This window comes from Cyprinus carpio, chromosome A16 (genome assembly GCF_018340385.1).
Source record: "Cyprinus carpio isolate SPL01 chromosome A16, ASM1834038v1, whole genome shotgun sequence".
Taxonomy (NCBI): Eukaryota; Metazoa; Chordata; class Actinopteri; order Cypriniformes; family Cyprinidae; genus Cyprinus; species Cyprinus carpio.
In genome coordinates this window covers 18,298,758-18,312,592 of record NC_056587.1, presented here as the reverse complement: position 1 = coordinate 18,312,592, position 13,835 = coordinate 18,298,758, and the positions used below count along the sequence as shown (strand labels likewise).

Here is a 13,835-nt window from a genome sequence, read left to right as displayed (position 1 = left end):
ATATAATAATTGAATAAAATAATAAAATCTGAAATATAAATTTTGGTACCAATTTTGGATTGACACTTGATGTCCAAAAACTGAATAATAATAAAATAAAATATATACCAGTTTGTGATATTTTTATTTTGTTCTACAATATCCTCGCTCACTTTGTACATCAGGCTCTAAAATCTAAATTTACTCCTTATTTTTTACTGTATGTTTGACTCATGGCAAATCTAGATAAAAAGTACAGTAATGAAGTGCCAAAGCCAGCCTTCATCAGCATGCATGCCAGATCCGAGCGGGTAATCTGCGACTGTACATCTTTATCTTGTAATCTATGGAGAGTCAATTTCTAAATGCTTGTGGCAAATATGGCGATGGTCACAGGCTGGCTCATTGCTTATGCCGTCGTCTTGCCTCTCGGGCTCATGCCGTATAGGTAACAGCTGGGACGAGCCAGCTGGGACGTGAGGTTTCTAGACGTGGCTTGGAATGCTCCACAGACGACTGGCACATTCATACTTACCAGCATTAGGACTTCAGATGTCCTTGTGCTGCACGCCTTCCTCATTCACCCCAGCATGGGATGCACAGAAGACTTCAGCGAAAGTGTCAAGCCGGGCTAAAGAGAAACTTGTGCGATCATGGCGAAAGGCCACGAGGTCTTATCAGAGTAGAAACAGAGCACATCAAGCGGTGGTGGGCTACCATAGATTTAGCCTGCCTGTGATGTGGACCAGCTGCGCTCCAGCGCTTAATTATTTCCCTTTAATGAGGTTCCCCACCTTCCAACAGGCTGGCGGGAACACGACAGGCTTCAGAGAGACCCCCCGCCTCCCAAATTCTCCCAATATCTCTGCTGAGCTCCATAACGTGCAATGAAGGCATTAGTTAAAAATAATTCTTCTAGCATGCAGTATATAAATAGGGTTTCACATGCAGTTTTTCACATTCAAGAACTCTGGAAATACCATGGTATTTTGATATTTACCATAGGAGTGAATAAGTGCAGTATTAATTTACCACTAGCAGGTTAACAGTTCAGTAAATAATGTTCTGAGTCTGAAACTGTTAAGTGATAATTCAACACTATTACTGATGTGTTTGTGCAGTCATTTTTTAAATATTAAATTGTTTTCTGTTTACATGCTAAAAGGCATTTGCTAAAGTAGGGATGCACTGAATGTTCGGCAACCAAAATTATATGAATAAATTGTACCGAACAATGGCATGACGCTATCAAATAGCAACCAGCGCAGACTGAGAGGCACACACTCTTTATAATGTAGCACATGTCAGCAGTGTGGAAGCATTTAAACTGGCAGAGAAAGACATCGCATCACATGTCTTCAATGAGAAGTGGAAGGGGTGATTGTTGCTGGTTACTGTATGATGATTGAAATTGCGAACTGGCCTTAAACAATTAGTAAATAAACTGCAGAACGTTATATTTTCTAAAACACGCACAAATTGCATGTATTCTGACAGTGCTGCACGAACTCACTGCAGATCTGCTTGTTAACCAGTGTTCAAAGTCCAAAGCACGAGGAAGATCTGCGCTGAAACAGTGTTACTTGTGAGTTGCTCAGTCACATTTTTATGAATTTTTACAAGGCATGTAACAATGTGATACGTACAATGTATTTATAATTAGACTCATTTATAAATCTGCTGTTGTCAACAAAAAGAAGCGTTGAGGCCTTCCTGCGTGTTTCCGCCAAAATAAAACTTGAGAAAAAGCAAGAACTCTATCAACATTCATAAATTTTAGTATTGTAATTTTACTATTGTTCTTTAAAATAAAATAAAAAGTAAGACAATAATAATGATAATAATCATTACAACAGCTCTGTTAATACATTTATTATAACATTCACACACAGTCTTCAAATTGGGATCTGTAATATTTTCTAATGTTTTAAAAGAAGTCTCTTCTCAGCAGGGCTGCTTTTAATTGTACAGTAAAATACATTCAAGAAAGGGGTCTGATGGCCAAAAAATATTATTTTACTAACTTAATTTTAAGTTAAATTGTGCTTTGTTGTTATAGTGTCTGCTAGAATTTCAAAAATGTTCAGTGTTAAATAATTGTTGTTTTTTCTTTGAAAAACAAGTCAAAACAGTAAAAAGGGCATTTTGGCTATTTAATTTATGCAATGGAAAAAAAAAATTGGCAATATACATGGGGGAAAAAACTTGAAAATCTGTGTTCGGTATTCGGCTCAGTGTTTCATTTTGTTCGGTTTTGGCTTCGGCCAAGAATTTTAATTTGGCATCCTTTGCAGCCAATTTGAAAAAAAAAATTGGCAATATTTACATGTTTAAACTTTGCGAAATGGATAAATAACTATATTATAAATCTGATGTGTCATCGGTACTCTTCGGATCTCAGTGATATTTCAATGTGCATTTTTTCGGTTTTTTGTTTTGTCCTCATCTAATGGCTTATTTAATCTTTAAAATATTTTAGAATTTATATATTCAATTTAATAATAATAAAATATAATCTTCAAAATATCCTATTGAACTAGGTAAGTATAAAAGTCTCTGTCATTGCTAGTAACCATAACATGGAAACTCAGTGTTTCATTTTGTTCGGTTTTGGCTTCGGCCAAGAATTTTGATTTCGGTGCATCCTTTGCGTTGGTTGTTGTTTTTTTTCTGTCAAACATCATACTACAGTAGTACAAACCATAATACTATATTACAATAATACAATTTCCAGATGTCTTGGTAATATGTGGTACTTCTGTTAACACTGTACAATAAGGTCCTATTGTAAAAAAAAGTATTTTTATATTAAAAAGTATTTTCTCATTTGCTCTTACTGAAGTCTCTGTTATGCATGGTTGTTATATGTCTGGGAATCGTGGTACTGAGATGTTTATTCAGTCGCAGGGGAATTTCCATTCAAGCAGACCGGGGTGTTAGTATGTCATAGATACGCAGCTGATATCTGCAGTGAGAAACACAGCTGAATAGGTCATTTTAAAGTTCAATCAGCACTGTACTGCTTTCAGCCCACAAAGACCACGCTGAAGATCATCTACCAACCAGCTTTTATTCAGAACAGGTCACGAAACACACTGCACTACAGAAACACCTATATGTTGCGAGCAGAGCGTTGCAGACACTGTCTGATTGCAGTCAAAATCAAACATGATGTCTCTTTAATGTCTCTGTTCCAACAAATGCTAAAATCTCCTGCATCTCAGATGTTTCTATTGAGAGAGTGTCTCCTCTAGAGTTCTCAACAATGTCTCAAACAAAAGATACCAAAGTCTACAATCCAAAAGTCAAAGATCTCAGTATGAACTCTAACATTTCTCATTAAATTCTCTCGAGACCAAATAATCTGCATTCTTAAAAATAAAGGTTCTAATGCCATAGAAGATGCCATACCATTTTCAGTGAACAGTTCTAAAAATAACCTTTTTTTGTTTTCTTAGTTTGATGGACCTTTCGAATAATCTAAAGAAACTTTTTTTCTACTACATTCTTGAAGTGCACCTATTATGGATTTTTGAAAATTACCTTTCATGCAGTGTAACACAGCTGTAATTGAATGAAAACACCCTGCAAAGTTCCCAATCCCAAGCCATTTCATTTTGAAGTTAACATGAAAAATTTGAATATTGCCCGCCCACTTGTAGGTCTTTTCATGTTGGTCTGAATGAAAATGCTAATTCATTCTTTGCCACTAGGTGCTGCTTTTGGAGCAGAAAATAGCAGTTTCCCCGGTAACGCTGTACACAAAGCAGCATTCCCCTCACAAATGCTGCTTTATCAGGCATTACAGGCATGATGAAATGAAAATGAGAATCGGACCAATCACCGCAGATTAGCATCACGCAATGACGCAAAAGAGGGGTTTGGAAAAATTAATCGTTGAGCGAATTGTTTGGGAGTTTTTGAGCAAGAAAGGTAAAAATAAATGCATTTTATAAGGCAATGAAAAGTGTTTTTTGACCTTGCATGCATGTCAACCTGTTGTTGGGGACTCCCAAAACCAAAATATGAACCTTTTATTAGCCATAATAGAGGCACTTTAAAAATAAAAGTTCCTAGAATAATCATTTTTGGTTCTTCAAAGAACTTATTTTGCACATTGGAGGGTTCCATTAATGTTAAACCAATGGAACTATCAAAACCAATAAAGAACCTTTACTTTTAGGAGTGTATGAAGAACATTTTGTGCAATGGAAAGATTCCATGGATGTTAAAGGTTCACCATGCAACCATCAATGCCAATAGAGAACATTTATTCTTAAAAATGTGTACTACGCCATATAAGTCTGGCAGTAATTATCTCATTTGTGTATTTTTTTGAATTTTAGAAGAAACTTCTGAGCTTTGCAAACAATTCACGTAAATATTTTCAATGTGGTACAGATTCTCAGTCTGCTGTAAAGAGCTCTGCTGTTGTTATGAGTGTTGTGACACAGCCGAACAGGACACTGGCGGGATGATAAAGCAGATAGTACTCAAGCTCCGAGGGATAAATCTCCCTCAGTCACAGGCCAGCCCCAAAAAGCTCTCAACATCGCCATGAAAACCCACCGGAAGTCTGCTCTTGAGATCCTCCTGACAAGAGCCCCCTAGCCCTCGAAAGATGAGAGTCATGACCAGGCAGTCTATTATAATAACTGTTTGATTAATCACTGTCCTAAAAAAAGCACACAAAATCTAACTGATTAGATAGCGGCGCTCGGGGAACTCGCGGGGCTAGCTGTGCTATCCCATGACATGGTTAATTAACTCCGAGCTCAGCGCGCCACTAACAAGAGGCCTCGGCCCCCTTCCTGGGAAAACAGAAATAGAGCCCAAGCCGCCAGCCGGTAAGCCTGTAACATCTCAGCGAGGTTTCATCAGAGAGCGAAAGACGCTCTTTCAAGAGGAGTTAGCATCCCAGCGGTTTGATACGCTCCATCTGATCGCCATCAGCTCTGAGAACAGGTGCTGGAGTCTGTATCAAATACGTGATAGAGGAGGCAGGAAAACATGCTATGATGCTCAAATTATGGTTTTTATGAAACAGAAACCCTGTGATCACATATGCAGTTAATTCTAAATTCATGCAGCAAGTTAAATACCTACTGCATTAATGAAATGATGAAATGATGTGAATGGTTGCAAGGGTGTTGCTAGGCGGCTGCTAAGGTGCTCAAGGTGATTGCTATGTGCATTGTTATGTGGTCATTAGTGTTTTGGGTGGTTACTAGATTGTTGTTTACTGGCTTTCATTAAAGGGGAGGTCTAATGCTATTTCATGCATTCTGACTTATTTAGACTGTAAAAGAGTTGGATTCTCAACCTCAACTTAATGGGTTTTTTTATTGTATTTCATTAATTGTGAGTTATTTTGACTGTAAAAGAGTTGGATTCTCCACGCATATATATACACATATATATACACACAAACACCCATACACACACACACACACACACACACACACACACACACACACACTTATATATATATATATATATGTATATATATATATATATATACACTTTTAACATATATGTGATTTAAAAAAAAAATAATAGACAGAATGTATTTCTTAATGCTTAGTCTCATTACAAATAATAAAGGCATACACATTTTGAGGAAGAATTGTAGCAAATTTTGATGCTGTTGTTCACTCATCCGAAATATATTTACAGTCAACTTGAAGCATTTATTGTGTGACACTGACTGTCTTCCCTGTTCTGTCTCACAGGAGAGCTGGACTTGTTTAATAAAGATGGAGAACGACGGATTCACAGCCGCCAGCAGCTTCCTGTAGGAACCACATGGGGGCCTTTCGAGGGGAAAATTGAGCTAAACACAGATGCTCAGGTACGTTATCTCAAGTTGAATGTTGATGAGGGTAAAAGATAAAGGATGCAATTTATGCCCTACTTAAAGAAAATGACACCAAATTAAATTAAATGTTAAAACAGAAAGATTTGTCATTGGCTGAACCAGTGGCATTGGTTTGGGTGGTTTTCTGAAACTTTTTTGGAAACAGAATTTCTTGGCAATCTGTCTAGAGCATAAATTACGCACCTCACCTTTAACAGAGTCTCAGTGTTTGTTAATCAGTCCATGAAGCTGTCGGTTGTAAAGGGTGAAACTTATTTTCCTTGAAGTCCTTCATTTGCATATTAACATACAAGAAAGATTACTGAACATAAACGGATGTTAATTGTGTTACATATTAGATCATAACCCAGTGTAACTTGTGCATTCCAGCATCAAACTGACCTCAAAATGAACTACTTTGTGCTTGGACCATTTCATCTGCACATTTAATTACTCAATTCTTGACTGATATTACATCTACTAGATTTGATGTTGTTCTCGCTGATTCTTCCAGTTAGGCCCATGCTGCCGTTACGATCCTTCAGCTGTTAAAGAAAGAGCAGAAAAGAGGAAAGTGTTGACCTTACTTCACGGGTAGAAAGGGGAATCCTTTAGGATGTAACATTCCATTTTGAATGCGTATTAATTAAGAAATAGTTATTTAAATTTTAACGAATCTCATATTTATCCTGTTAAGAAACGTAAGGAAAAGTCTGTGAGGAGTATGGATTACTCAAATGCATAACTCATAACTTTATAAAAAAATATTTCTCATGCTTTTGAGCTGTTTTTTTTTTATCTATTTTTTCTGTACTTCCCCTAGAAAGTGCACATAAATTGGAATATATTTTTGTTTAATTTAATTTAATTCTTTATATTTGAAGGAATAGAACACCTAAAAAGGAAAATTCAGTTGTTATGATTTCTCATTGTGTGTAAAAAAAAATAGCATATAAGAGATTTGGAATTACATACTATAAGAGTGGGTAAATAATAATTAATTTTCAATTTTGGTTGCATTTTTCCTTTAAAATCAAAGAGAACAAAAGGTTGTCTGCAGTGATTTATAAAACCAAACACTGTGTGACATTTTACTGGGTTAATACATGTAATGTCAGAGAAGAGCATGAAAACCCTTGAAGTTGAAGGTAGTTGCAATGTCTTCGGACAGAAACTCTATCTTCATGAATGTTGACCCTTTTGAGGTGGTTAAACACTGTTGAATTTCCAATTCTTGGTGACAGCACCTGTGTCACCCTCTTTAGTGTCTGATCTGAGAAAGGCAGAATCTGCTGATATATGATGTATGATATGGACTGAACCCAAAGTTGTGTCTTTTCGACTGCTGGTTTATGGATTTGAATGTGATTGGCTAAACTGAAGAATGACGTCTACAAATGTCAAAAGTTAGTAGACTGAATGGAGTCAGAATGCTGAGACAGGTCAGCATTGGTTCAGAGCCAATAATGTCTTTAATGGATAGTCTACCCAAAAATTAAGTGAATGCTGGGAACCAAACAGTTTTGGTTCCCATTAACTTGCATTATATTTTTTGTACATACAGTGCAACTGAAACGGTTTAGTTACCAACATTCTCCAAAATTCTACAGTCTTTAGTGTTTTACAGAAGAAAGAAAGTCAAACAGGTTTGGAATGACATAAGGTTGAATAAATCAGCGGTTCTCAATTCCAGCCCCCTGCTCGGCACATTTTTTATGTCTCTCTTTGTTAACACATCTGATTCAGATAATCAGCTCTGTTAGAAGTGAGGTCCGTAAATGAACTGTGTTCCCATTGACATGGTCACTACACAGTGTTCATTGCTCCCTACTCCCTGAGCAGGGGAAATCTGTTGAAGTTTACTTCACTTCGGAACATTCATTCACAGATTTGCGCTGTGCAACGTCTTCACATACGGACAAGTGTGACATCATATACCTCTGTAAATAAATACAATTTAAATTTCCGTCTCGCACACTTCAATGCACTTTGAATGGAACATATAAGTTTGCTTCAAACTGGAATCATGGCGGAATATCCTGTGATGTTCACTTCGCAGGGCACTTAAGTTGGAATAGAACAATTTTAAATTTATGGATTAGTATTGTTATCTTGGATTTTAATTCGTATTTTATTGTATATCCTGTGATGTTCACTTCGCTGGTTTATTGTTTTTTTATTTTCGGTCCTCACAGACAATCAATCATTAAATTTGTACATAATAACCGAAAAGGTGTAGGCTGAAGCCTCTGCTTATTGTTTTATTTTACTAGTAGCGATTAATACAAGGCACACATATACTATATGGATTAGTATTGTTATCTTGGATTTTAATTCGTATTTTATTGTGTTTTATTTGAATTTAAATGCGCTTTATAAATAAAATTGACTTACTTACTAATAATAGCTTTGGATTTGGATAATTAGTCAAAAAAAGTTATATCTGATTAGTATTAGATCAAAAAATTATTACAAAGCATTTAGGTTTTCACCCAGGTGCATCCAGAATTTTTGGTTTCGGGTTTTGGCCCAGAATTTTAGTGCATCCCTAATAGAAAGGTTCCATATTGGATATTAATGGAACCAATGATGCCAATATTTTTTAAGAGTGTGCATATGAATGAAAGTGAATAGAAATGAAAGATCTAGTGTGTCCATCCCTTGAATATGGTGAAGTAGGACAGGCGTTTGGGGTGCATCCTGCATCTAGAACTGAGTGATGTCGCCCTCCTTGAGTGAGCAAATGAGAGAGATCTTGGCATCTGTGGGGCAGAGATAGGGTCACATGATGAGGCTTACCGGTGTGAAGGACACATCAAACATCTGATGTACAGAAAAGTCAGTGGAGACCAGAGGGCTTCTGGGAGTTTATGATGCCACGCTCTGCCGTGTTTACACATGAAACTCCTCAGATGCCCCAGTCTGGATGCCATCTATCTTCGTTCCATTCAAACGATTCACTCAAATGATTCACGACTCAGTGAGTCGTCTCTCTCTATGATCGCAGTTATTGATTTAACACTCTGGAGCGGATCTCCAAAAGCTGTTTGAACAGTGAATCATTCCTTGCGAGAAAGTGGACACTATTTTTATATCATATGTCAGAAATACTGTAATTGAGGAATTGAAATGATTGAAGATGTGAATAAAATTGTTCTGAGTCGTTCTTGTGATGGAAATGTGACGGAAGTGACTTGCAAATTAATAGAAGATATATTGTGTTGTCAGTGTCCGATGGATATTTGAACTGCTGTGTATACAGAGCGCTTCCTCTCAGTGTCTGAGTGATAGTCTCCTGAGCTCTCTCCTCTCCTGCCGATCAATCAGGCCATTAGAGCTCAATTACCCAGCAGCCCCTGCGCAGGTGAGCGACGAGCCCGTCCACCACCACCAAATTAACACAAATTAATAATGACACTCAGACATAAATGTCTGCCATCTGGGGGCCGGGCAGCCGGTGTGGGTCGAAGCTATTGAGTAGCAGGTGTCTTCATCACAGTAATTACTGGGCCTGGACTCAACCCTGACTGTGGCCTGTGGCTCAGCGCCTCTCTCGCAGCCCGGTGTCCATTTTAAGTGTTTATAATTGATTTTGAAACAACCTAATAATGAACTACAGATTTACGGGCCCCTTCCAAGATGGCAGTTAGTTAAGTATGGCTTTTAGTTCAGTGTTCATCTAATGAATGAGCATTTCTCTAATTAAAAAGTCTTGTTAAGAAGCAGTGATAAACAAGCAGGATCTTTATCTTCTATTTTTCTTTTTCTTTTTTTCTGTCAGGTCTAAATTTACTGACAGCCTTATTGATGGATGACTTTTATGATTTTGAGTGACTTCTGAGTAAATATCAGGGTTGTGCAAAATTCATAATTTAAGAATTTGTTCCCATTAAATTAATGAATGAATCTGAAATTAATTGGACACATCCAACAAAAAGTTGAATTGCAATATTTAAAGTGAAACGACAGGAAGGGGAATTTACTGAATTAATAGTCAAAGAAATCCAACCTGAGAAATGAAGTGTTCTTTCATTTGTTAGTTAAAAATGTTGCATATTGTATTGCAGTTAAATTAATTTATTTCTGTTTCAACTCATTTTAATTCTACAGATTGCTGCTACCTCAATTGAAATGAAATTGGAAATGCATTCTCAATTAATTTCTGAATGTTGCAGAACCCTGGTAAATATTGCATGAAGAGTTTGTAGATTTCAGCAGTTTTGTGTCTATTTGTCATCATGATTAAACTCTGTTTTGTAGATTGAGAAAAAATAAATAAATAAATAAGTCGACCATTTGTTAATATTTTCAGGGATGCCCATAGCAAAGAATATTCTTAAATAAAAATCTCATTAGTTTCTCTTCTCGAGACTAAATTGAGTGCAAATGCTCTTCAGGTGTTTCTCTTTTGGAAAAGACCCCAGTAATCTTGCATAGATTTTTAGAAGAGATCTTAAAGTGCTGAGAGTCCAAGTCTGTTTTTATTCTTTCCAAGGAATTGTAGGAGAAACATCTAAAATAAAGACAACTCTGGAGTCTCTTGAGCTATGAAAATATCCTCTGAGCAATCTAAATTCCTCTGTGGAGGTTTCATGAGCCAGCACGAACGATAAACCAAGAGTCAAACTCTTTTGCATGTAGCTTGTGTTTGTATATGTGTAGTATCCACAGCTGCAGAAATGACATGCTATTGTCTTCATTTGGGTGAACCAGTGTCAGTTGGGCTCCTGGATTGTTTTTATGCTGTAATTCAGCACGAACCATTGTGTCGAATGAGCAGGAGGAATAATTCCAGCCATCATTCGGTTTCATCTCCTCCTCTTTGCTGTCCTCTTCCTTCTCCTATAGGTTTATTGTTCGTCCCAAACTTGAACAAGTGGCAGTGGATTTTTTTCATGCTGAAATTATATTTTTCTTCTTGTCATTACTTCATTAATCAAGAGCCGGGCCTTTGGAAAAATGTTTTGTTTTGGTGGCTGCAATCTATTTTGTGGGAGTGGGTGCGTGTGTTTGAAAAGGGGAGAGAGTGAATGTGTGTGTGTGTGTGTGTGTGTTGTTAATCTGTGCCTGTGGCAGGTTTCCCCTCCGAAACGCAGCGCTAAGCAGCAGTATCGCATGCCTATTGTTGTAGCCTCTGTCATAGCAAGGAGCGCCTGATGCAGGCCTGCACTGCTCTGATAAGAAAAGAGGATTCAACATGGCTGGAAAGACGAATCAGTGGGACTTGAGAGTGGAGCGCGCACATACGCACACAGACAAACATCATACTCGTGTTGGCACATGCATAACCAATTATTTACACTTACATCTAATTATATATGCAAGTGGGGTTTATTTGCTCATAAGCGAGAGATCTCGCACAACTGTATATTTGGCACGTCATGCTCTTATAGATCTTTTATATATCTGAGGCCATATTTATCAGAGAGAATATCTCACTTTTTGTAATGTCGCCCGCTCATGGGCTTTAATGGGATTTTAATTCCTTGCTGGACACAAAAATTATTTTGGCAACCCAAATGTGGCTTTATCTAATAAAATAATAGGCCTGAAGTTTAGGCGGGGAACCAATTTGCGATTGCATGCATCAATTACTTTGCTGGGCTTAAACAAGTCACTAGACCACTGACGTCTCTGACTGCTGAAATGAAAATGGCGCTGCTTTTATTGTTGAGTGGGAAAAGTGACAGTGCATGTAAAATCAACATGCAACTACATTTTATGAAGAAAGTGTGTGTTTGTTTGTTTACAATGAATGCCCTGTTCTCTATATTTGGCTCAGTGTAAATCGATGGGGTTTTATTGTCCACCAGGCAAACAATCGCATGTTTGCTTGGAAAAGTAATTATAGTTTAATAATTAGGGTCAAGGGTTTGTGTGGGTCAGTAAGATTTTATAAAATTAGGAACTAATACTTTTATTCAGCAAAGATGCATTAAGTTGATCAAACTTTATAATGTTACAAAAGCTTTCTATTTCAAATAAATGCTGTTCTTTTTAACTTTCTATTCATCAAGAATCCTGAAAAAAAATGGATCATGGTTTCCACTAAACATATTAAGTTACACACCTGTTTTCAACATTGATTATAATAAAAATGTTTCTTGAGCACCAAATGGGCATTTTAGAATGATTTCTGAAAGATCATTTGGCACTGAAGACTGGAGTAATGATGCTGAAAATATATATATATAAAAACAGAATGTGTGTATTGTAATAATATTTCACAATATTACTGTTTTTAATGTATAGATGATCAAATAAATGCAGCTTTGCTGAGCATAAGAGACAAAAATACAAAAGAATTTTACCAATTCAGATTTTTAAATAGTAGTCTATAATCCTCTGAGAGTATTATTGAGAGTACGTTTTCAGTTTTATTACTCATTGTCCAGTTTAACAGCTTTATGTTTGTATGTGTTCTATCCTGTGAAGACTAATGCTACCTTTAAGTCATCCTGTGAAGTTCATATTACCAATTTCAAAAATCACAAATTCAAATGAGCAATCAGTTGATTTTGGTTATAACAGGAAAACACACTGGGTGAATATTTCAGAAATCTTTCGCATAGTGTGACAGAGAGTGATGGGAAATGTAGTTGTGCTGCACAAGCCTGTCACCTCATGAACAGAGTGAATGAATAGTATTTTCTAGCATGCAAAATTTTTACACTCAACAACTGCATTTTGGACCAATACCAATTAGATTTCGCCATGTTTTTTAAATGACATGAACTTAACTCGTGTTTGTTTGTTTGTGTAATTGGAAGTTTCATGGTTTTATTCTGGTTGTTGTGGTGATGTTGTTGTGCACTCAATTCCCAAATACAATCGTTCCAACATGACTTGAAGGCAGCTTTAAAGAGAAATTCAAACATCAGGCCCTTTAACATCAACATGAAATGATGTTCATGACCCATCATATTTCTGTAATGTGACATATTTCTAAATGAAACTATAGAGAAGGACATTTTATTCATCAGGAATTGATTGGATTGTGAAAATCCATCTCTACTTGACAGATGGTTGGAGGACAAGGGTTAAATAATTACATTTTGAAATAATTTTACAAAGACAAACTTTCTTCTCTTTTGGAATAAGCACAATAAGACCGGATTTGTGTATTAGCAAAGTAAATAAGGCCAATTTTGACACTAAAGTCTCTTTTTATTGAGTTGTCCATGAGTCATATTTATTTGAATAGATCTTGTTCATAAATATAAAGCTTGCTAACTAAGCATCAGGGATTATTATACCCTGGAATAAAGACACAGGAGGTCCAGCAGTCATATCTTCAGCAGCTTTACCAAGTGCATGCTCTGCTGCTGCTTTTCAAGGTACTAGAATCCAACATAAAGTACATTCAAGTGAAATATTTTGGCTATTTTGATAGCACTTTTTAGCTTGAATAATACTTTCATTGGTGTAATCTGAAGTAGTCAGGTTGATTCAGCCATATTGAATATTTTTGACTTAAAACCTTATAAATTAGGTAAAATATACTTTTAACTTAACTAGTGAAAGATTTTTGCTGTTAGTATCTGAATTTGTTAATTGATCAGATATTTTGGTTAACTTGATCTTGCTTGATGTAATCTAATGTAGTCGTTAATTTGTTATTATATATTTTGTTATTCCCCATTTTATATATGCATATATAAATTATTTTACCATTATCCAACTATTTTCCCCATTATTCTACTATATTGCCCCACAGTCAGCACAGAAAATGTGATAGTATGGAAGTTTTTTTTGTTTTTTATGTTATTTTTTTGAAATATATTGTTTTTAGATGTTTATTTATACTCATTGACATTGTGTTGAATTACAAAATTGTACAGAAATCTCCACAGATCTGCATATAATGATGATCTTCATTATCATAATATTAAATCATAAAATTAAGCAGAAAGCTCCACAGAAGTCAACTGGTAGTAGACCATAAAGTTCTATACATTCATCACCATTTATCAGATATTTTGTCTAGTTTGATAAATCT

At 36.1% G+C, this 13,835-nt stretch overlaps 1 protein-coding gene across 1 annotated transcript in view; it reads left to right on the top strand.

Annotated features, from left to right (window-relative positions):
- The window catches only part of LOC109071293 (zinc finger protein ZFPM2-like), a 145,476-nt gene that overhangs the window by 65,407 nt on the left and 66,234 nt on the right, over positions 1–13,835 (top strand). Inside the window, exons 4-5 of the mRNA XM_042773085.1 lie at positions 5,712–5,830; positions 7,600–7,601. Of these exons, the coding sequence (XP_042629019.1) occupies positions 5,712–5,830; positions 7,600–7,601 (121 nt within the window). The remainder of the gene's footprint in view (positions 1–5,711; positions 5,831–7,599; positions 7,602–13,835) is intronic.